Raw genomic sequence first — 23,066 nt, 5'->3', positions numbered from 1 at the left:
TGACCCCCCGATCCCGGGACCTCCTCACCGGGCTGGGATGGACGTTGGGACCACCCTGGGGACGGCTCCCAGAGCCTGGGAGGAGCATCCCGGGGTTTGCTGGCTGGGATGGGATCTCTGCACCTTCTCCAGAGGTTCCCTGGCTCCCCTCGCCCTGCTGGGGCACGGGGATGGAGCGGCAGGGACGGGGACGGGAGCTCGGGAGCGTCCCCAGGAAGGTTTGGGGCATCCCAAAGAAGATTTGGAGCTCCTCAAGGAAAGTTTGGAGCCTCCTGGGGTTTGGGGCATCCCAAGGAATATTTGAAGCCTCCCAAGGACAGCTTGGAGCCCCCCAAGGAAGATCTGGAGCCCCCCAAGGAAGATTTGGAGCCCCCCCAGGAAGGTCTGGGGCACTCCCAGGAAGATTTGGAGCCCCCAAGGAAGGTTTGGAGCCCCCCCAGGAAGGTTTGGGGTACTCCAAGGAAGATTTGGAGCCCCCCAAGGAAGATTTGGAGCCTCCCAAGGAAGGTTTGGGGCACTCCAAGGAAGATTTGGAGCCCCCCAAGGAAGGTTTGGAGCCTCCCAAGGAAGGTTTGGGGCACTCCAAGGAAGGTTTGGAGCCCCCCAAGGAAGGTCTGGAGCCCCCCCAGGAAGGTTTGGGGCACTGCCAGCGAGGCTGGAGCGTGGGCAGTGCCCGGGGGTCCCTCTGCCCTCGCTGCCCCGTTTGCACTATGGACCCTGCCAGCCCTGCTGTGACCCCGACTCCTCTTCCCGGGGGGAATTTTGGGAACCTTCCCCTCCTGCCGAGGTGCCTCGAGCCCTTCCAGCCCCCCGAGGCCCTGGCTGGGTGTGGGTCCAACCCCTGAGCCCCTCCCCAATTCCCTCTGGGGACCCCCAGGGATGCCCAAACCCCCTCGGTCCCGTCCCCTGTCCCCGTCCCTATCCTGGGGTGACAGGGGCATATCCAGAGCCTCCAACCCGAGGGTTCCACCCCGATTTCCCTTTTCCCTTTTCCCCAAAAGCCTTCCCTGCAGCCCGAGGGGCTCCCAGCAGGGCCAGGCCCTGTCCTGGCTCTGGGGACAGAGGGGACACAGCTCCGGCCGCGGCGGCGGGAGGAGATTTTGTATAAAAACAAAACAAAACAAAAACAAAAATGAAGTTTTAAAAGGAAAAAAAAAAAAAAGGAATCAAACCCCTTGGTGTGGTTCAGGGTGGGGGTCTCTGGGTGGGGGTCTCGGGGGGGATGGAGGGACTTCCCAAGCTCCATCCTGCTGGAATTTACCAGGAGGAATCCACCACACGCAGATTTTTTTGGGGGTTTTTCCCCCAAAAAATGAGTCAGAAGGGTCACTAGGATGATGTTTTCCTCGTTTTAAGGGTTTTTGGCTCGTTTTAAAGTTTTTTTGGCTCGTTTAAAATGCAGGGATTTATTTTTAAACAAACAAGATGCACCAAAATACTTGAAAATATTTTTGAAAAATATATTTCACCTTTTGAAAAAAAAAAAATTGGTTGGAAACTGGAGTCTCACTCCACAGATAGGTTTTTGCCCTTTATTTTTCAAGCACAATTTATTATTTTTTGAAAGAAGGTTTTAACTTCTGAAGCCAATTTTGTTTCTCAGCTGTAAAATCCTTCCTGTGAGGCACCGAACGAAGCCACCACATGGAGTTTTTAATGGAATTTTCACTTTTTTAAGCACCTCCAGAGTTTTTTGAAGGCTGCAATTGACTCCCCGGAGCAGAGAATCCACTCCCACTGCACGTAAAAATTGGGAATTGGGTAGAAAAAGTCACTCTGGGCCTTCCTGTGGCTCCTGCGTGGAGGATCACAACAGAAATTCCTCTCCCATGGAATATTTGGGAGCTCAGGCCTGTGCAGCCTCCCTGGAAGGGATTTTTCCCCTCTTTTTTCTGCCATAACAGGCAAAAAAAACCTGTTGGTTTTTTTTTTTGCCTGATTGCAATAAAAGCAGCCCAGCCGAGGGAGGTGCAGGGGGGACCCGGCAGCCCCATTTCCGTAGGAAAAACAAGGATTGAACTCTGAAAAATTCCCCCTGGGCTTTATTGGGGTCGTTTTGGTCACCCCAACACTTCCATTGTTCCTTTCCCCGCCCTCTCTGCGCCCCCAAAAGAGCCCAAACCCCCTCAGAGTTCCCAAAACGGCCCCAAAATCCCCAAAATTCCCGGCGGCTTTTTTTTCAGCCTCAATTCCAGTAAATCCCAAGGAATTGGGAGGTTCCACCGAGGGGTTCATGAGGCTCCATCTGCAGGGCAGGAGTGGCTGGGGGTGCCTGGGGGGGGTCAGCAGCCCCCAAATCCCCCCGGATCCTCATCCACGGGAACGTCCCACGGAGCCTTCGGAGCGGGATGAAAGAGGGGGAACCCCCGAGGTCCAGGGAGGGCTCCTTGGGGGGCTCCAGCCCGTCCCTCTCCCCTCATCCTGGAGGAATTTTCCTGCTCGGGGAAGGGCTCGGCTTCCCGGCAGTCCCGGAGGAGGGAATTGGGATCAATCCGTTCCTTACCTGCGAGCCCAAAATAAATCACAGCCCCGAGTTCCTGCAGCAGCGCCCGAACCAGCCCAAAGCAGCTCCTGCTGCGGCTCCCTCGCGCTCGTTCCTAAAGTTTTTGGGGTCCCCGGGGCTGTCGGGGGTCTGGGGGTCGTTCCCTCCTCTCTCCAGGGAGGCTCCCGTGGGGTTTTGGGTGCTGGAGCTGCTTCCGTCGAGGTGGAGACCTGGGGGGAGACAGTGGGGTCAGGATGGGCTGGGCTTCCCAAAATCCTACAAATCCATCCTGTGGAGACAGTGGGGTCAGGATGGGCTGGGCTTCCCAAAATCCTACAAATCCATGGCCTGGAGCTAACGGGGTCAGGATGGGATCGGCTTCCCAAAATCCTACAAATCCGTGCCCTGGAGCTAACGGGGTCAGGTTGGGCTGGGCTTCCCAAAATCCTACAAATCCATGCCCTGGAGGGAGACAGGGGGGTCAAGCTGGGATCAGCTTCCCAAAATCCTACAAATCCATGCCCTGGAGCCAGCGGGGGCAGAGCCGCCCGGCATTCCCGGATTTCCCAGATCCGCGAGGGATTTGCCGGGAAACGTCCCCACACCTGAGCTGGGCACTAAAACCACCCCAATCCCGGCTTTTCCCGCAGGTGGGATCTCGGGCAGCCCCTCGGGAGCCCTCCCGGAGCCGAGGCCGGGCAGGGCTGGTGGAGCCAGGGGGAGGATGGAGCAGGAATCGGCTCCGGGGTGGATCCCTGTGGGATCCCAGCCCCGGCTCCCCGAGGTTTATTCCAGCTTTATTCCAGCTTTATTCCAGGTTTATTCTGTCCCCTCCCGCTTTGTCTCCGGCTGTTTCCTGCTCAGCCAGAGCTTCCCCTCTCTGGAGAGGAGCCTGGGGAGGGATAAATGAAATCCTCCAGGAATTCACCCCCAGGAGTCGTGCCAGGGGTGGGGGACAGAGGGGAAAACCCCCCAAAGGCTGATGTGTGAGCCCTTGGGATGGGTGACGGCACATCCAGAGGCACGAGGGCAACGGGCAGCCAAAATTCCAGAGTCACGGCCAGGCGGGAGCATCTCAACCCAGCCACGGAAAAACGGATCAGCTCCCTGAGCCCAGCGAGGTCTGATCCCAAAAAAACACCTTCCCACCGGGATTTCGGGATCCTCCAGAGGGTTGGACAAGGTTTAACACCAAAAAACCCTCACGGGGGATTCCAGGGATGCGGGAGGAGCCCGGCCCTGCAGGATTTGGGATGAAGAAGCTCACGGATCTCCCTCCTCACCCTCCCTCGGCATCCCTGCCTTTGTCACCCCGGAGCAGCGGGAGCTGAGGCCGGGCACGGGCGGTGCCGAGCTCCGAGCTCCCCCTCCGCTGCCGGGAGCCTTCCCTGACAGCCGGGATGAAAAACGGGCTCGTTCCAGAGGCATTCCCGGGGCCGAGGCAGCTCCGGCTCCTTGCAGGGGCCATAAACCCAGAGATATTTCCTCATTCCCCAGGGCTGGATCCGTGATTTCATGTCTGGATTAATTTTAACTAATCCTCAGCAGTGTGGGGACTCTGCCATGGAGAGCAGCTCAGTTCCCCTGGGTGTTTTTTGGTGGTTTTTTTTTTTTTTCTTTTTTTAATGAAAATGGGGATTTTTTTTTTTTTTTTTTTGAAAAACCAGCCCCGAGCTCCCCCTCCGCTGCCGGGAGCCTTCCCTGACAGCCGGGATGAAAAACGGGCTCGTTCCAGAGGCATTCCCGGGGCCGAGGCAGCTCCGGCTCCTTGCAGGGGCCATAAACCCAGAGATATTTCCTCATTCCCCAGGGCTGGATCCGTGATTTCATGTCTGGATTAATTTTAACTAATCCTCAGCAGTGTGGGGACTCTGCCATGGAGAGCAGCTCTTCCCTGGGTGTTTGTTTTTTTGTTTTTTTTTTTTTTTTCTATTTTTAATGAAAATGTGGATTTTTTTTTTTTTTTTCTGGAAAAACGTATCCTGCAGGTCTGGTCGTGGCTGTGACAATCTGGGGGATTTTGGGGAATGTCCCACATCCCTCACCCGGGCGGCTCCTCCTGCCCCTCCAACACCTCCCCTTGCACCCCGAGTGAAAACAGCGGCTCTGGGAAGAGCAGATTTTGGGGAATCCTGTGACCTCCAAACCTGCTCTGCTCCAGGAGGAAATCCCAGGAGCACCAAATCACCCAGGAACAGATTTCCCGGGATTTCGGCAGCTCCTCTCACCTCTCCTGAGAGCCCAGCCCCGAACTGGGGGTCCTGGACCACCCTGAGCACTTTAACGAGGGGCTGGATCCACTTTTAAGGGACTGATTTGGGGAAGGGGAAGGGATCCCTGCTCTCCTGCCGGGTCGCAGAGGGACCCGGGGGATTCTAAAGCAGCTCGAGATGGATTTCCTGAGCAGGGAAATAATAATAGGGAATAGGAACAGGGATGGGAGCTGTTCCCGAGCTCCCCCAGCGCCCCGGAGCAGCGAGAGGTGTTTATAAATAAAAGCAAATGAAGCAGCCGCCAGACAAAGCCGATTCCAGGCGAGAGCAACAGTCCCCAAAGGGAAGATTTATCCAAGGTCTTTCAGGAGAGACAATTAAGTGAGGGCAACGCGAGAGAGGCGATAAATCCACGGAGACAAATGAAGGGCAAGGAACATCAGCTCCCGGCCTCTCCCCCCGGCAATTCCAGCTTCCAGCCTCATTTTCTTCTCAGGCGGGGAAAGAAACCATTTTAATGTGCTCAAGACTCTGCCGAGAAAAGCCGAGCTGGGGGAACTTCAAACGTGATTTCTGTTGCCTGAGGGCTCCATCCCTCTTTTTCCCCGGCTGATGTCTCCCGGTTAACAAGGGCACATCCAGCTTTTCCAGCCCGCTTTGATATTTAATAGCTGAGTTCCACCATCCAGGGGCTGCTTTCCATTAGGAAATCCCAACCCCACCGCGTTCGTTCCCCCCCTCCAGGAGGGAGACAGAGCCTCCCCAGCCCGGCACCGCTTCCCCAGCGGCTCTTCCCAGGTTTTGGGTTTTTTTGGGAGAATCCCTCCTTCCTCTCCCTCCCTGCCCGGTTGGGATTGTTCACCGGGACCCCAAAACGCCGCAGGCTGGTCCGGGGAGGGCGAGTCCCTCCCCAGCTGGAGGATGCAGGCTCTCGGGGTGGATTTGAACGGGAATGATGATCTGGCCGCGCTCACGGGAGCTCTCCAAAGTGACTGAAGGGTCTTTAATCCCTCTGTTTACCCCTCAGTTCTGCCAAGAACTCGGTTTAAATAAACAGCTCTGGGAGCCGCGTCGCGTTCTGCACACGGAGGGAGCAGAAATGGGTCTGGGGGTGCTGGGGAGGGGGCTCAGCCTCCCCCACCTCCCCAGGGCAAAGGGATTTTAGTCTGGCTTTGCAAAATTCGGGATGAAGCCGAGCAGCTTCCCTGTCTTTGGGGAGAGCCCCCACAACACCCCCAAAACTGGAGAATCCAACCCCAAAGTGCCAAACCCAAAAAGGGGTGCCCAGAAGAGGGTGAGGGGTCCGGGGGGGAATGAGGGGCTCAGCACCCCGACAGGTCCTGGCAGATTTTGGGCATCCCTAAGTGAGGACAAGGAGCCACCCACTCCTCCTCTGGCTGGCCCCGAGGGGAGGTGACCTGGCAAGGAGAGGATTTAATGTCTGAAACAACAGGGTCTGTCCCTAAAAACTGGTATTTACACATGAATTTAGCGAAGTGTCAGATTTCCTGCTGGCTGGGAGGGATCTGGCTGGGAAAGGGAGTTTCAACGTGGCCCATCCTGAAGGGAAATCCCCTGGGAGACGCTCGGCACCCTGAGCCAGCGCTGGCACCTCCGCGACCTCGAATTTGGGGATGTTCAGTGCCCGAGGAGAGGCAGGAGGAGCCCTGGTCCTGTCTGGGGACAGTGGAGCCTCTCGGGAGCTGGGGTCCCATGAGGGATCCCCCTCATGAGCTCCTGGCTTGGGAATGTCCTCTGGAACTTTCTGCTCCTCTCTGCGGGAAGTGCCGGTGCCTCATCGCCCGCTCCTCCCGTTCCCAATTCCTCCCAGCCCTAAAACTCTGAATTTTGGATTATTCCCCTCTCAGCATCCCGAGGGACGCTGAGGATGGAGCTGAGTCTGTCAGATTTCCCCACGCAGCGCAGGATTCCCGTGGATCCAGCGGGATCACGGATCCCATCCTGTCTGCAGAGCTCTGGGAGAGGAACAGGGGGAAGCCAGGCAGGCTGGAGGACACGAGGCCACCCCAGGGCAGGGCGGGGTTGACACCTCAGCAGCCCCAACAAGGCCAGGACAGGATTTGGGAATAAATCAGATTTTTAAAACCCCCTTTTGAACCTTTCCCACCCCTGCTGAGTGAGATCAGAGCAGCTCAGGAACCGCCACCTCCTCCCGCTCCGGGGACAAACCCCTCATCCTTGGAGCGCCAGGAGGGGCGGCCACCATTCCCAGCGGGATCGAGCTGGGAAGCGCCTGGAGACCGCGGGGACACGGCGGCGACGCGGCCACACGTACCCGGCTCAGTGGGACGCCGACATGGACCAGGCGCCCTCCATCCTCCACACGGAGAAGGCGTAGCTGAGCCTCTCGTGGGCCAGGAAGTTGCAGCTGGTGGCGACCTTGTGGTCCAGCTCGTCGCTCTGCAGCACCTGGCACAGGAAGTCGATGTAGCGAGCGGCCAACTTGAGCGTCTGGATCTTGCTGAGCTTGTCCGAGGGCAGCGTGGGGATGATCTTGCGCAGCTCGGCGAAGGCGTCGTTGAGGGACTGGGTGCGCTGGCGCTCCCGCACGTTGGCGATGACGCGCTGGGCGTGGGCGTCCTCGGGGGGCTGCGGGGCCGGACTGCGCCGGCTGCGCTTGCCCTGCGGCGAGGGGGCTCCGCCGGGGCCCTGCCCGCGCTTGCGGCCGCTTTTCCTGGGCAGCCGCTCGGCCTCGTCCTCGCTGGTGGCCGCGCTGCCCTCGGGGGACTCCGGGGAAAGGTTTTCCTCCTTCATCTCCTCGGCTCCCTGGGCTCCCGAGGCGCGGCCCGGAGCATTCGCCCTCGGGGCTCCCCGGGCGCCCCAAGCCCCGCAGAGCCCTCCAAGGAGCTCCTTGGCTTCTCCTTTGGGCCAGGAGAGGAGGGCGCTGGGATGACTTCGGGAACGGCTCCTGCTGATAGGGCGAGCGGGGCGGGGGCGGACCAGGCGCAGACCAATGCAGGGGAACGCCAGCGGCTCTGGAGCTTATGGGTTCCAGATTTCCTCTCTCCCTCCCCACCGCCACCCCGAGCCCTCCGGCACAGATGCTCCGGCTGCCGCCCGGATGTCAGGGACGTTCTCGGTGCCAAGGGAGCCCCAGCCATGGAGCTCAGCGGCGGCTTTGGGGGGTTTTGAAAATGGTTTTTCAACCCAGTTGATCCCACAAAGAAATATCGCCTTGTTTGGGGTGGAGGAGGAGACTTTCACCTGTGAGGGAGCCAGGCGGGGATGTGGAGCCACAGGGGTTGCGATGAGCGGGTCAGGAACTCCCAAAATCCAAAGGAAGAAGCAACCAAAGGGAGATCGGCATACGTAGAGCTCTTGAGGAAAGGCTTTGGTCAAAATGAGCTTGTGTCCATTTGTCCATCCATCCATCCATCTATCCATCCATCCATCCCTCCCCTGCCTCCATTCCTGGCATCCCTCATCACCCCCATCCATCACCAAATTCCTGTAGAGTAAATCCAGTGGCTCCTGGGTGGAAGAGGAATAGGAATAGGAAATGGAAGAGGAAGGGAAACACGAAGGGGAAGGGGAAGGGCAGGACCTCTCTGGGAATCCCCCAGGAGAGGACTGGGGCCGGATCTGGAGCCCTCTGCTCCAGCAGCGCTGCAGAGGGCTGGGGAGCTGCCACCAGCTCCAGCTGAGGCTCAGCCTGTGCCTGGCCTTTATTCCTTAATGAATTCTTTTTTTTTTTTTTTATTGTTTTCCTTTTAAAAGAAAATAAAATTGAATTGAATTTCACCAGGAGAAGGGTTCTGGCCGGGGGAGGGGAGGTTTGGGATCGGGGCTGGGATCCCGGAGCCAAGGGAGAAACACAATGAGCTTTGAAGTGCAGGAAGGAGCAGCCCCACACCCCAAGGGGCTTTTGTCCCCACATTTGGAGGGTTTGTGGCTTTTCCCTCAAACATTTCAATTTGTTCTTTCAGTGAGTGTTTTTTTGGGAGGATATTCATCCAAACTTCTCATGGAAAGGTCACGAGGCACCAAAGTGGTTTCAATAACTCCTCCAGCTCGCTGGGGGTTTTTCTGGTGCTGCTTTTGACACATCAGGGAAAATTTCAAGCCTTAAAGAAAAAAAAAAAAACAAAAAAACAAAAAACAACTGAGCCAAGCCCAGCTCACTTGACTCAGGGAGAAGTCACTGGATGGAAGGTTTGAATTCCCAATTCCCACCAATTCCTGGCCCCTCTGGACACGTCCCCTCCTGGTTTCCCCCCACCCCCTCACATCCATCACCCCCCAGGAGGATTTTGGGGTTTTTTTGGGGGAATCTCCTCCCAGGGGACAAGGGGCAGGACAGCAGGAAACAGCCTCGAGTGGTGCCACCAAGGGTTTAGGTTGGACATTGGGAAAATTCCTCCTGGGCAGGACCCTCCAGCCCAGGGCAGGGGTGGCGTCCCCATTCCTGGGGGGATTTCAAAGTGGAGGTGGCACTTGGGGACATGGTCAGGGTGGCTTTGGCAGTGCTGGGGAAGCATTTGGTGCTCTCAGAGGGTTTTGTTTTGCTTTGTTTTGAGATTTTCCTTCCGAGCTCCTTTTCTTTGTTCCGGAGGACAAAAATAATCCCCGTTTCATCCCGTGTGAAGAAAAAAAAAAAAAAACAAACCAAAAAAAAAAAAGAGGATGAGGCTGATAAATGGGGAAGATGAAAGGGAGCCGGGAATAGCCGCTGCCCCTGGAGGCCGGGAAGCGCCTTGAGATCCGCAGGTTTTTCCAGTTACGGCGGCCTCGAGTGGAAACAGCTGCGGGGCGGCCAAAAAACGCGGAGCGTCCGCGCCGCGTGTGGTTGCCGCGGCAACCACGGGGAATTTGGGGCGCTGGGATGGCGCTGGGAAGGGGAACCCGCGGCGCTTTGATCCCGGGCTGATGGATGGCCCCGCGATCCTCTTCCCCGCCGCGGTGACCTCACGCTCCCGGAACGCGCCGGGATCTGTCAGAACTCGGAGGTGGAGGCAGAACGGGGGTCAGGGGGTCCCGGGGGGTGCAGGGGGTTCCTGGGAACGATCCCAGAGTTTTGCTGCGGGATGGGGTCGGGATGAGCCGCGGGGTGAGGTGAGGGAGGGACCCCGCGGGTGCCTTCCCCCATCCCCGGGCTGGGCCCATCCTGTTCCACTTAATTCCGACACGTGAAAGTTCCTTCCCCCCTTTTCTCCCCCATCTGGCCATCAAAGCTGGGATCGGGGTCTCGCTGCCAGGAACTGTCCTGAGCTCTCCCAGCATGGAGCTGGGAATGTTGGGAATGTTGGAAATGTTTGGATCAGCCCCGGCTCGGCCCCTCCGAGCCTTTCCCGGCCCCCAGAGCTGCCCTTCGGTCAGCACCGATCCCGGATCCTGCCTGGATCTGCCGCGGATCCCGCAGGATCCTGCTGGGAAGAAAAGGTCCCCACGAGCTTTTCCCGTTTCCTCCAGGTCTCTCCTCCTGCTTTGTCACTCTGGAGCCACCCAGGGAGGGGTCCCCAGGGGCTGAGGAGGGGACAGGAGGGGACAAACAAGGATTCCAGGAAATGGGAGCGAGGGGACTCTGCAGGCCAGGAAAGGAACGGGGAGGAGGGAGCGGGAGCTCCTGTTCTGCACCTCGGGAGCGAATCAAAATCCCTGGGATCCTCCAGCATCCAACTCCTGGGCACCTCTGACTCCAATTCCAGGCATCCGGAGCTGTCTCCTCATCCTTCCTTCACTCACCTTTTCCCCCTGAGAGCATCCATGCCCCCACTCTCTCCTGCACAGGATTCCCAATCCCAATAAAAATCCCAACAAAGCCAGAAAATTAGATTTTTTTTCCACCCCCGGTGCACTGAACCTGGTTGTTTAGTTTAAAAGGAATTTGATTTGGGAAAATCAGTGGGGTTTGTGTGCAGGGAGCTGGGGCAGATCCAGAAAAAAATCCCAAAAAATCCATCCCGACCTCGGCCTGCCCCACGCTGAGCCACGGGATCCTCTGGTGGACATCAGCTCAGGAATTTGTGGGAATCATCACCCACTCAAGAATTTGTGGGAAAGAGGAGTCCAGGAGTGCCCTTAGCAACCAGACAAACATTTGTGGGGGGTTCTGTTCCATCTGGGAGGGAAAAACCCTCTGGAAAAATCTGGGAAAGGCCGTGTTGGGAGGGCAGGGGGGGAATTTGCCCCAGGGGTCCCTTCCCAGAAGATCTTCCCCATGGAGCAGACCCCGGATGCTGCTCCCACACAACCTCATCCCCCATGCTCCTGCTCATGGCAAATCAGCCGGGAATTTGGGGTTGGCAACTGGGAGAGAGCAGAAATGGAAACAAAATTTGGAGTTTTTTTTATCCCGGGGCAACCAGAGCTGGGTTCCATCGAGGGGAAGAGGGAGACACTGGAGGACCTGCAGTAAATCCTAGTTTTCCTTGGGATGTTATCCATGAGCAGCAGAGCCTGTGAGCGGGGTGGGGCTGTGGAGAGGAGGGATGGAGGGATGGATGGAGGGATGGAGGGATGGATGGATGGATGGATGGATGGATGGATGATGCTGGATGGAAGGATGGATGGATGGATGGATGGATGATGGATGGATGGATCCATGGATGGATCCATGGATGGAACCACATCCCAGGGGAACACTGAATTATTGTTCTGGGACTCTGGCTCCTGCCTCTCTGCTGGGCCAAACTGGAGCCCAAAGGGGGCTCAGAAAAGCCCCTGGAGCTGCAAACCACGCCCAGAGCCACCACCCACGGATGTCCCCAAGGCCAGGGTGTCCCCAGCCCCTCAGACCATCCAGGGTGGTGGTTCCTGGCAGCAGCAGGGGAAGGACCCCGCTCTCCCAGAGCTCTCCCGATCCCAGAGCCGCCGCCACCCCCTCGCAGCCCCGCAGCACATCTGGGACACCCCCGGAGCCTTCAAAGCCGTGTCTGGGGAGAGACGAAAGGCCCGGCTCAACTCCTGGCCGCAGATGAAAGGAAAACTCTCCCTCGGCGGCTGGAACGAGTTCCCGGTGCTCCGGAGCGGGGCTGCAGGGGCCCATTTCCTGCCCGCCTGTACGGAGGGACTCCGCAGCAGATTCTCGGGACTGCCCGGGCTCCCCGGGGGGCTCCCGGGACGCTCCGTGGGCTGGGGGGGATGAGGGGCAGTGGGACGGTGAGGGAAAAGCTCCTCCAGGACGAGCCCGGGGCGGGGGAGCGGCTGCCGGGCGGATGCGAGCGACAGATTTTCCTCATTTCGTCCCAGGAAATTCTATTCCGATTAAAAGGCGTTTGATCTGCACGGAGCGGGCGGGGGGAGGCCGGGGTGGGGTTGGGTTTCTCTCCAATTGTTGGGCTTTATGGGGTTTACGAAGCAGCTCAAAGCTCCCAGGATTTCGGGGCTGCAGAATGTGGAGTTGAATTTTGGGGTTTGTGAAAAGGTGGAGGAGGAAGGGATGGAGCCCCCGGGGCTCCTCCTCTCCCGGTTTTCCAAAGGGTTGATCCCTCTCCATCAGGGAAGGGGAATCTTCCAGCTCCTCACCCCCTCCATCACCAGGAATAAAAGGAATAAAAAGGTTTTTTCCAGGATGGAGAAGGGAAATGTCCCAGTGTCGTGGGGGTTGGGCGTTCTCAGGGGGACCACGGGTTCTTGTGGAATTTTGGGTTTCCCGAGGGCTGGCAGGGATGGATTTTGGGGTTTATCAGGGGGGTAAAAGCCATTTAAAAGTGAGGCAGAGGCACCCCAAGGGACAGGCAGGAGGAGCAGGGCTGCTGCTTCCCCCTGGTCGTTATTCCAGCCCATTCCCCACATCCTTCTCTCCCACTCCCAGCTGAGGAGGAAGGGAAGCAGTGACCCTTCCATGGGAAGTGGTTCCAGCCCAGCTCCAGGCTGGGAAGGAGCAGAGGGACCCCCGGATGGGTCGGGACCCCCCGATGACCTCTTTGCCTTGGCCCCTTCGGGCTCTCCACAAACCCCAAACCCCATCCCAAAGGCCCTTCCCAGCTATCCCAGCCTGGGGATTTTCAGGCTCCTCGTTAAGCACTGGGCCCATATTGAACCGTTTTATTCCCTTGGTTGCTCTCCAAGCTGAGAATTGTCCTAAAAATAACCATTCCCAGTTCTGTGTGTGATGCTCTCCCCCCTCTCCCTGGCTCTGTCCCAGCTCCCCCAGCTCCGGTGAGTTCATCCCGACACCAAAACCTAAAGATCCTTTAGGGATCTTTAATCCCAGAGCTGCCTCTCATCCGAGGCCCGGCTGGAGCACGAGGATTCCCCGGGAATGGCAGCAGGACCGGGCTCGTGTCCGTGTGTCCGGCACCCTCCCAGCTGGACACGGCCCCTGGGAGCCAGGACACTCCTTTGGGATTCCTGGCTCCAGCCCCGAGCTCTTCCTCAGGGACTCTTCCAGATCCTCAGGATGCTGTGAGTGAGGTGGAATTTGGGGGATTTGCTGATTTTTTCCAGCTGGGGAACAAAGGGCAAATCCAGCGCCGTGTCCAGGGAGCAGGGACACCACGTGTGGTGACATTCCCACGTCCTGGAAGGTTTGGGACACGCTCCTGTCCGTGCCTGTGCACTTCACCCTCCTAGCCCCCACTCCCAGGGAATGGCACAGACTTCCAGGGAAAGGATTACACTGGGAACAGTGACCTGCAGGTCCCTCTAGGTCTGTCCCCAAGCCCAGACCCTCCTGCAGGTCCCTTTACGTCTGTCCCCAAGCCCAGACCCTCCTGCAGGTCCCTCTCAGTCTGTCCCCAAGCCCAGACCCTCCTGCAGGTCCCTCTAGGTCTGTCCCCAAGCCCAGCCTGTCCCCAAGGCCAGCACCACCCTCTGGAAGCCCCAGGACCCCTCTGGAGCCCCAGAGCCACACTGGGGACACCCAGCCGGGATTTGTGTCCCTGCACACGAGGACAGTGTCCCCAGCACCTCCCTCCCCCCAAAGCCACCTGGAGGGTCCCCAGCCCCACGAGGCTCATCCGGAGCCTTTGAGGCGCCACTTCCGCCCTCACCACATCTTGAGAGCAGATTGGGAAAATGCAAAAAACCTGTGGTTCCCTTCGGGTGCCTTTGAATCCCTCCACGGGCAGGAAAAGTGGGATTGGGGTCACTGCCGGACCCTGGGGAGGGGCTGAGACCCCCCCCTCAGTGGGTCTCAGTGAGGTGTTGGTGACAGTGGGAGCCACAGGGGCCCTCCATGACCCTAAATACCCCCCAAAATCCAGCAGAGGCTCCCCAGTTCCTGAGGATTCCTCAGGCTGCCCAGCCCCAGGGAGTGAGGAATGCTGCAAAGGGAAAAATGGGCAATTCCATGAAAAATGGGGTTGGGAAAGGCTGGTGCAGCCAGAGAATGGGACGGGGTGGCTGGGACTTTGTGGGGGCTGTGGGGAGAGAAGGGGTCAGGGCGAGGGGATGGATTTGAGTCTTCCTGGAGCCACCAGGACCCCTGCCCCCTCCTGTCCCAGTGCCAGGGGATGGGAATTCCAGCTGGGATCCTTCCCTCAGCCCAGGGCTGGGTCCTTGTGGGGACTTGGGTCACCCCTGCAGGGCCCCGCTGAGCTCCTCGGTGGCCCCCGGGCACAGGGGTGTCCCTGTTTTGGGGATGTCCCCGATTTTGGGGTGTCCCAGGTGGTTTTGGGGTCTCGTTTGCCCTCCCCCCCAGCCCGGGCTGTGCCACTGCCGCCCTCTGGCGGCTCCTGCGGGCACTGCACCCGGGGGGTCCCTGAGTGTCCCCAATGTGTCCCCAACGTGTCCCCTCCCCTGGACCCCAACCCACAGTGGGGAATGGGAACTCAGGGCTGACCCCAAAGCCCCCCTGCCCCTCACTCATTTCCAAGGAAAAGGGGTGGAATCACCACCATTTCCCCAGAAATCCCTCTGGGCTGAAATCCCCGAATCCCAAGGGATTTGAGAGGGGAAAATCCACCTCAGAGTCCCTGTGGATGAGGAAGTGAGGGGTTAAACCCTCCCCATCACCCCAAAAGGTGCCATTCCCACCCGTCCTTCCCAGGATCCCAGGGAACTCCAGTGCAGCCAGGCTGGTGAGGGAGGGCTGTATTTGTGGTGGCACAGGGTGACAGCAAGGGTGGCACCGACCCCGGCACCCCCGAGGTGCAAACCAGGAGGAATCCATGTAAAAATAGAGGGAATATTTACACACAGCATCCTTTAAAAAGCTGGGATGGGGGGTGGGAACTCCAAGGCTAGAACATGGCCCAGGGGCTGGGTTTAGGGACTCCAGCACGTCACAGCCTCACCCCAAAGGTGCTCCTCAATCCATGGGGTCACCTGAGCAGCCCCTGTCCCCTCCCCTCTCCTCCTGCTTCCACAAAAACATTTTTTCCCTATTTTTTTTCCCCAGGAATCCTCTCCCTGAGGCTCAGGCAGGTCAAACCTTGGCCCTGCACTCCTTTCCCCCAAACACCTTTTCCCCGCACACCTGCTGCTGCAACTTCAAGCGTTAAATACAGCACTTATGGTTAAACACGGGATCCCATTCCTTCTGAAAACCAGCGTGGGGAGCAGCCAGGAGCAGCATTCCCAGCCTGGCAGCTTTGGGATGAGCTTTGGGAGGAGCTGTGCTCTCCCAGGAGCAGCATTCCCAGCCCTGGGAGCTTTGGGATGAGCTTGGGAGGAGCTTCTGCTGCCCCCAAAGCCCTGGAGAGGCAGGACCCGGCTGGGAGCTCAGCTGGGCCCTTCCCACGGAGCAGAGAGGTGACACAGGAGCAGGGCAGTGACACAGGTGGGGACTGCCACCCCTCTGGCAGCGCGGAATCCTCCGGGAGCCCTTCCCCTCCCTCCCTCCCTCCCTCCTCCCAGAACCAGCAGCGACGAGTGAGGAAAAGCCAGCAGGAAAAGCCCCTCTGTGCGGACAGACGGACAGGCAGACAGACAGCCAGCCCCGGGAGGGGCTCCTGCCCCGTGTCCACGCCTCTCACACCTTTCTGGGAGGCTCAGAAGTCGCTGAGGATGCTGATGTCGGCGAACTCGGCGCGGTACCGGTGCGAGTAGAGGCTCAGCAGCAGCGCCCACTTGAGCGCCATGAAGCTCCACACACAGGACAGGTAATAGCTCTTGGGGTCAGTCAGGGCTGAGGGGGGAAAAAAACAGGGATTTGGTGGGAATTCCAGCCCCTGGGAGCTCTGCGTTCCATGAAATCCACGGGAATGGGATGATTTCCCCGGCTCTGCCAGCCCCACCCCGAGCTAGCTTGGCTCAGGGATGGGATTTGTGGGAATTCAGGAATTTGTGGGGATTCCTGGATTTGTGGGAATTACTGGATTTGTGGAGATTCCTGGGCTGTGGGGATTCCTGGATTTGTGGGAATTCCTGGATCATAGGGATTCCTGGACCATGGGGGTCCCTCGATTTAGGAGATTCCTGGATCGTGGGGATCCCTGGATTGTGGGGACCCCTGGATTTCCCTAAAACTTGTGGGGATAAGACTTTCCCTAAAATCCCCAATTTCCTCCCCAAACAGTTTTCCAAGAAAGTAGGGGATGGCAAATATTTGGTTTTCCTTTCATAGCTGTATTTTTAAGGATTTCACACGTGGATTTTCATCCTTTTGCAGCAGGAAAACTCCACGGGGAGTTTCTTCAGGCTGAGCCAAGGGATGTTTTTTGGGTTGTGACCCCACACAGCTTCTCCACCCCCCCGCCAGGACAACCCCGTGGGGCTTCTGAGCAAAAAACAAACACAGAAAACCTCCAAGAAAACAACCCCCAAACGTTCTCCCTTTGGTCTGGGGCCAAGGAAATCGCGGCAGGGATTTGGAACCGTTCCTTAGGGAATGTTCAGGGGTTGGGAGCTGGGAATGCTGAGTTAGCACCGAGGCTCTGGGCTTGGAGCTGCTCCAGGAGGGATGGTCGAGACCTTTGCCATGGAAATGAGGAAATTCCCAGATTTTTGGGGGGCTTTGTCATGGAAATGAGGAAAATCACAGGTTTTTTTGGGGGGGCTTTGTAATGGAAATGAAGAAATTCACAGTTTTTTTGGGGGGGCTTTGTAATGGAAATGAGGCAATTCCAGGTTTTTTGGATGTCACAGCAGGGCAGGGAAATGCGGTGACATCCCTGCAGGCTGTCCCCAAAAGAGGAGGTGGCAGGAGCACCCCCAGCCCTGCTCTGTCCCCAGCCCCCCCAGTATTCCCAGTGCCTCCCAGTACTCACACTGGTGCTGGGTGATGGCCAGGGCCAGGAAGGCACAGAAGCCCAGCCCGGAGAGGGCAGAGAAGAGGATCCCGACGGAGAGGAAGAACCTCAGCCCTTTTAACCAGGTCCTCCAGTAATCCTGCAGGTACATCACATGCGTGATTAGGGCCCAGAGCGCCAGCACACCTGTCCAGGTGACAGCAGGGACATGAGAACAGCACCCGTGGACAGGTAAAACACAGCCCAAACCCCCCAGAACAGCTGGGAACAGCAGCACACCTGTCCAGGTGACAGCAGGGACATCACAACAGCCCCACAGCCCCCTTGCCCAAGCCCTCCCTGCAGCTGCCAGGACCTGCCCACATTCCCTGCTCAGGACAGGCTGGGTTCCCACCCCGGGACCCCCATGGGACCCCCCAATGGTCCCATAGCCAATCCCCCCGTGCTGGGGGTCCCCAGCCTGGCGGGAGGGATTGGGAGGGGGGCAGATCCCCTGGCCACAGCTGCAGAGTCATCACAGCCCAAACTGTGCCAGGGTCTGGTGACAGGGCTGAGCCCTCCACTTCCCCAAAATCCACCTCCCCCACTTCCTGCTGCCCCGGGTTCCAGCAGTTTTGAGCAGCATTTCCGATAGAAATGGGGAACTTGGGGTTTGGAGTCAGCAAAAAGCTGCTCCCTGCTGAGCCTGCCAGGATGACTCAGCAGAACTGCCCTGAATGCTGAGTCAAGGTTTGCTGCTCCCGTTCAGGGGTTGGGAGCTGGGAATGCTGAGTTAGCACCGAGGCTCTGGGCTTGGAGCTGCTCCAGGAGGGATGGTCGAGACCTTTGCCATGGAAATGAGGAAATTCCCAGATTTTTGGGGGGCTTTGTCATGGAAAATGAAGAAATTCACAGTTTTTTTGGGGGGGCTTTGTAATGGAAATGAGGCAATTCCAGGTTTTTTGGATGTCACAGCAGGGCAGGGAAATGCGGTGACATCCCTGCAGGCTGTCCCCAAAAGAGGAGGTGGCAGGAGCACCCCCAGCCCTGCTCTGTCCCCAGCCCCCCCAGTATTCCCAGTGCCTCCCAGTACTCACACTGGTGCTGGGTGATGGCCAGGGCCAGGAAGGCACAGAAGCCCAGCCCGGAGAGGGCAGAGAAGAGGATCCCGACGGAGAGGAAGAACCTCAGCCCTTTTAACCAGGTCCTCCAGTAATCCTGCAGGTACATCACATGCGTGATTAGGGCCCAGAGCGCCAGCACACCTGTCCAGGTGACAGCAGGGACATGAGAACAGCACCCGTGGACAGGTAAAACACAGCCCAAACCCCCCAGAACAGCTGGGAACAGCTGGGAACAGCAGGACCCCTGTCCAGGTGACAGCAGGGACATGAGAACAGCACCCGTGGACAGGTAAAACACAGCCCAAACCCCCCAGAACAGCTGGGAACAGCTGGGAACAGCAGGACACCTGTCCAGGTGACAGCAGGGACATGACAACAGCCCCACAGCCCCCTTGCCCAAGCCCTCCCTGCAGCTGCCAGGACCTGCCCACATTCCCTGCTCAGGACAGGCTGGGTTCCCACCCCGGGACCCCCATGGGACCCCCCAATGGTCCCATAGCCAATCCCCCCGTGCTGGGGGTCCCCAGCCTGGCGGGAGGGATTGGGAGGGGGGCAGATCCCCTGGCCACAGCTGCAGAGTCATCACAGCCCAAACTGTGCCAGGGTCTGGTGACAGGGCTGAGCCCTCCACTTCCCCAAAATCCACCTCCCCCACTTCCTGCTGCCCCGGGTTCCAGCAGTTTTGAGCAGCATTTCCGATAGAAATGGGGAACTTGGGGTTTGGAGTCAGCAAAAAGCTGCTCCCTGCTGAGCCTGCCAGGATGACTCAGCAGAACTGCCCTGAATGCTGAGTCAAGGTTTGCTGCTCCCACCCCAACATCGCTGCTGCTGCTGCTGCTGCCCTGAGCTCTGCACCAGAGTCCCACGAGCTCCCTGGACCCAAACCCTGATCCTACTCCAATCCAAGCCCAGACCCAAACCCTGATTCAATCCCCAATCCCTGATCCTATTCCAATCCAAACCCTGATCCAAACTCTAATCCGTGCCCTGACCCAAACCCTGATCCTATTCCAATTTAAGCCCAGACCCAAACCCTGACCCAAGCCCTGATCCAATTCCAATCCAAACCCTGACCCAAACCTTGACCCAAACCTTGATCCAAACCCTGACCCAAATCCTGATCCAATTCTAATCCAAACCCTGATCCCAACCCTAACCCAAGCCTCAATCCAAACCCTGACCCCAATCCCAATCCAATTCCAATCCAAACCCTGACCCAAACCCTGATCCAAACCTTGATCCAAGCCCTGACCCAAACCCCAATCCAATTCCAACCCAAACCCTGACCCAAACCCTGATCCAAGCCCTGGCCCAGCTCTCCAGAGACAGCTCTGGGCCAAAACATCACCTGAAAAACTCAGGGTTTGAAACCACTTTTACCGGGAAATGAAGCACAAGTTGTGACTTTTGAAAGCTTGGGGAAACTGACTGCAGGAGCTGCAGGTTTTCAGCTCAGGGATTGCCCCAAACCCAGCCCTCCTGCCCTAAAGCACCTTGTCCCCAAAGCCTGAGCCAGGGGACAAAACCCCAGAGCAGCAGCAGAGCTCAGACAGCTCCAGTCCCACCCAAACCCCTCCATGAAAACACAAATCCCTGTGGATTTACCCCAAACCCGAGGGCCCTGGAGCGGGAGCTGCTCCATCAGACACAACCCAAGGATTTCCAGCAGGGAATCCAACCCAAATTATCCCAGGATACAAAAAAAAAAGGAAAGGGCCCCAAACAGCCCCAAGGAGAGAGGAGCTCGCAGGTACCAGGGCAAGATCAATTCCTGGGTAAAACACAAAAACCTCCCAGCACCCTTGGAGGGAGCTGAAATAAATCCCAGAAATTCCAAGCAGAGCAGGGGAACGATTCTCCCCCATCAGACCCAAATATTTGGATAATATTGGGCTGTTTGAGCTCATGGGAAACAAACTTTCCCTCTCTGCAAGCATCCAAACAAAAACTGGGACAAACACGAGGTTTTGTCAGCCTCCTGCTCCTCCTGGAGGGATCCTTCAATCCCAGGGGAGTTTTTTTGGGAATGTTCCACATGGCCCACAGGGAAATCCAGGGGAAAAACAACAAATCTGCAGCAGAGACCAAAAAAAAATCCTCAAAAAATTCAGATTTATTCTGCAAGGAGCCCCCTGACTCCAGCATTCCTGCAAGGAGCATCCTGATTCCAGCTCCAAAGGTGTGGTGATGGCAAAGAAAATGAGGGTAAAAATGAAAAGTGACATTAAAAACTCCCTGAAAATGGGGACCAACTCCAAGACCGAGGATTTTTTTTCTGTGTGTTTACAAAGCCTTCAGTCCTTTTCCAGCTAAACAATCCCCTTTTATCCACTCCAGCTGCAGCATCAGCTGGAACGAGCTGAAATCCCCACTCCCAACAGGAGCTGGAGCTTTGCCAAGCGAAATTTTGCCATTTCCATGTTTGCCAAACTTTGCCTCTCCTGGGGGAATCCGGGAGCCTCAGCTGGGTTTGGAACAGGTCAAAAACGAGGGGATTTCCTTGCCAAAACTGAGATATTTTAGGAAAACAGCTCTGGAAGGAGAGGAGCCTTTGGAATATTCTGGTGCTGTACCAGATCCCACTCCTTCCATCTCTCAGGTGTTTTTACTATTCTCCAAGAGTCTCCCAAGCCCCTGTGCCTGGGTGGAAATGGAATTAAACCCCTGGGACATAAGGGGTTTAATTTCATTAATTCCAGCCCCAGCCTCGTTTTCCCTCCAGGGAACTTCAGACTTGGATCAAGTTTTGACTGTAAATAACAGGGAATGAGTGAAATTTAGGGCTGATTCCCAAGCAGGAAAGGGTCTCTGGGAGATAAGGGAAATATCAACAAACTGATAGCAGAGACAAAGCTGGGGATTCCTCAGAACCAGGAGGAATTCTTCCAGCCAGGAAGGCTGTGGATAAACATCCTCAAACACAGATCCAAAGGCACGGCAGAGGCACTAAAAACAAGATAAACACGGACCAAAAGGCAGAGCTTGGCTTAATCGGGGCACTTTGAGGAGGATCTGCAAATTCTGCTGTCAAAATTCCGCTGTCCAAATTCCTCTGTCAAGATTCTTCCCAGAACAAAAACACAGCAGAAAGAGCAAATGAAGGTTTTTTTTTCTCCTGCATTTCTGGTTCAAGATCCCCCCAGTTTTGTGTGCCATCCAGCAAAGCCAAGTGTGGGAATTTTCTGCTGAATCCTGGCTCCAGCTGGAATTAAAAGCTTTTTTTTATTTTTTTTTTTTTTTCGAGACAAGCCCAGCCCTGCACCTCACCCTCGGATCCCTTCTAAATCTTAACTTCACTTTCTACTGCTCCTCTGGCAGGAATTCAGCCAGGGAAGCCCTGGAGCTGCAGCACTCTGTCCTGCTCCACCCCAATCATTAACCCAGAGCCACAAACCCCCACATTTCCCAGATTTCTGGGCATATCAGGTGCAGTTTTACCCCTGAAGCCCAAACCCCTCTTCCAGAGGGTTTGCTTCTAGCATTTGGGGAAATCAGGAGGATTTTTTTGCTTCCCTGAAAACCTCAGTTCCAAGGAAGGGGCTCCTTGGCCCCATTGCTGCTCTGACACCTCCTCATCCCTGACATCCCCCAATTTCTGCCCTGACACCCCTCAATTGCTGCCCTGACACCCCCATAGCTCTGACACCCCCACAAATGCCCCCTCAGCCCTGAGATCCCCCCTCAAACCTCTCCTCAGCCACGGGGAAAGGGGCTCCTCGGTGCCACCATCGCCCTCACTCCCTCACGGATCCCTCACTCCCACTCAGGGCTGAGGAAGGGGCTCCTCACTCCCTCTCACCCCTCAGGGCTGAGGAAGGGGCTCCTCACACCCCTCAGAGCTCCCTCAGGAATGAGGAAGGGGCTCCTCACTCCCCCTCACCCCTCACAGCCCCCTCAGCCATGGGGAAGGGGCTCCTCACTCCCTCTCAACCCTCACAGCCCTCACACGGCTGAGGAAGGGGCTCCTCACACCTCTCAGAGCTCCCTCAGGAATGAGGAAGGGGCTCCTCACTCCCCTCAGGGCTGAGGAAGGGGCTCCTCACACCCCTCACAGCCCCCTCAGGAATGAGGAAGGGGCTCCTCCCTCCCCCTCACCTCTCACAGCCCCCTCAGCCATGGGGAAGGGGCTCCTCCCTCCCCCTCACCCCTCACAACTCCCTCAGGAATGAGGAAGGGGCTCCTCACTCCCTCTCACCCCTCAGGGCTGAGGAAGGGGCTCCTCACACCCCTCAGAGCTCCCTCAGGAATGAGGAAGGGGCTCCTCACTCCCCCTCACCCCTCACAGCCCCCTCAGCCATGGGGAAGGGGGCTCCTCACTCCCTCTCAACCCTCACAGCCCTCACACGGCTGAGGAAGGGGCTCCTCACACCTCTCACCCCTCAGGGCTGAGGAAGGGGCTCCTCCCTCCCTCTCACAGCCCTCACAGCACTCAGGGCTGAGGAAGGGGCTCCTCACACCTCTCACAGCCCCCTCAGGAATGGGGAAGGGGCTCCTCCCTCCCCCTCACCCCTCACAGCCCCCCTCAGCCATGGGGAAGGGGCTCCTCGACCCGCTCCCTCAGGCCCAGCCCCGATCCCCTCCCTCACCCCGATCCCGCTCAGCCCTCCCGGCCCGGCCTGGTGCCCCCTAGCCCCCGGTGCCGTACCCGAGAGCCCTCCCGGCCCGGTGCCCCTGATTCCCGGTGTCCCCTGACCCCCGGTGCCGTACCCGAGAGCCCTCCCGGCCCGGTGCCCCTGATTCCCGGTGCCCCCTGATCCCCGGTGCCGTACCCGAGAGCCCTCCCGGCCCGGTGCCCCTGATTCCCGGTGCTCCCTGACCCCCGGTGCCGTACCCGAGAGCCCGCCGGCCGCAGCCGTGCCGGGCTGGCGCAGCGCGGGCACGACGCTCCAGGCGCAGAAGGCCGAGAGGCCGCTCAGGGCACCGAAGGACGCGTAGGCGACACGGAGCGCCAGGGCCCCGCTCAGCGCCATGGCGGCCTCGGCGCGGCCCGCCCACGGCACCGCGACACGCCCCGGGAACGGCACCGGGACACGCCCCGGGAACGGCAACGGGACACGCCTCGGGAACGGGACACTCCCCGGGACACGGCACCGGGACACGCCCCGGGAATGGCAATGGCAACGGGACACTCCTCAGGACACGGCGCCGTCCACCGGGATCTGGATATGCCCAC

The 23,066-nt window shown here is 58.0% G+C and overlaps 2 protein-coding genes across 2 annotated transcripts; both read right to left on the bottom strand.

Annotated features, from left to right (window-relative positions):
* Positions 1-2,580: 2,580 nt before the first annotated feature.
* Positions 2,581-8,777, bottom strand: LOC121353967 (twist-related protein 2-like). The gene is made up of 2 exons (XM_041468215.1): positions 6,992-8,777; positions 2,581-2,712 (listed from the first exon to the last, which is right to left on the bottom strand). Exon 1 carries the CDS (start codon positions 7,468-7,470, stop codon positions 6,997-6,999), a length of 474 nt encoding a protein of 157 aa, XP_041324149.1. The 5' UTR covers positions 7,471-8,777; the 3' UTR covers positions 2,581-2,712; positions 6,992-6,996.
* SLC48A1 (solute carrier family 48 member 1) lies at positions 2,610-23,066 on the bottom strand. Its single transcript, XM_041468218.1, has 4 exons — positions 22,725-23,066; positions 17,867-18,034; positions 15,578-15,727; positions 2,610-2,712 (listed from the first exon to the last, which is right to left on the bottom strand). Exons 1-3 carry the CDS (start codon positions 22,861-22,863, stop codon positions 15,591-15,593), a joined length of 444 nt encoding a protein of 147 aa, XP_041324152.1. The 5' UTR covers positions 22,864-23,066; the 3' UTR covers positions 2,610-2,712; positions 15,578-15,590.

The sequence above is a fragment of the Pyrgilauda ruficollis genome, unplaced genomic scaffold, assembly GCF_017590135.1.
Source record: "Pyrgilauda ruficollis isolate IOZ18807 unplaced genomic scaffold, ASM1759013v1 scaffold215, whole genome shotgun sequence".
In the NCBI taxonomy this organism is placed as follows: Eukaryota; Metazoa; Chordata; class Aves; order Passeriformes; family Passeridae; genus Pyrgilauda; species Pyrgilauda ruficollis.
Note: the sequence above shows the minus strand (reverse complement) of the source record. Positions and strands in the feature narration are given on the sequence as shown.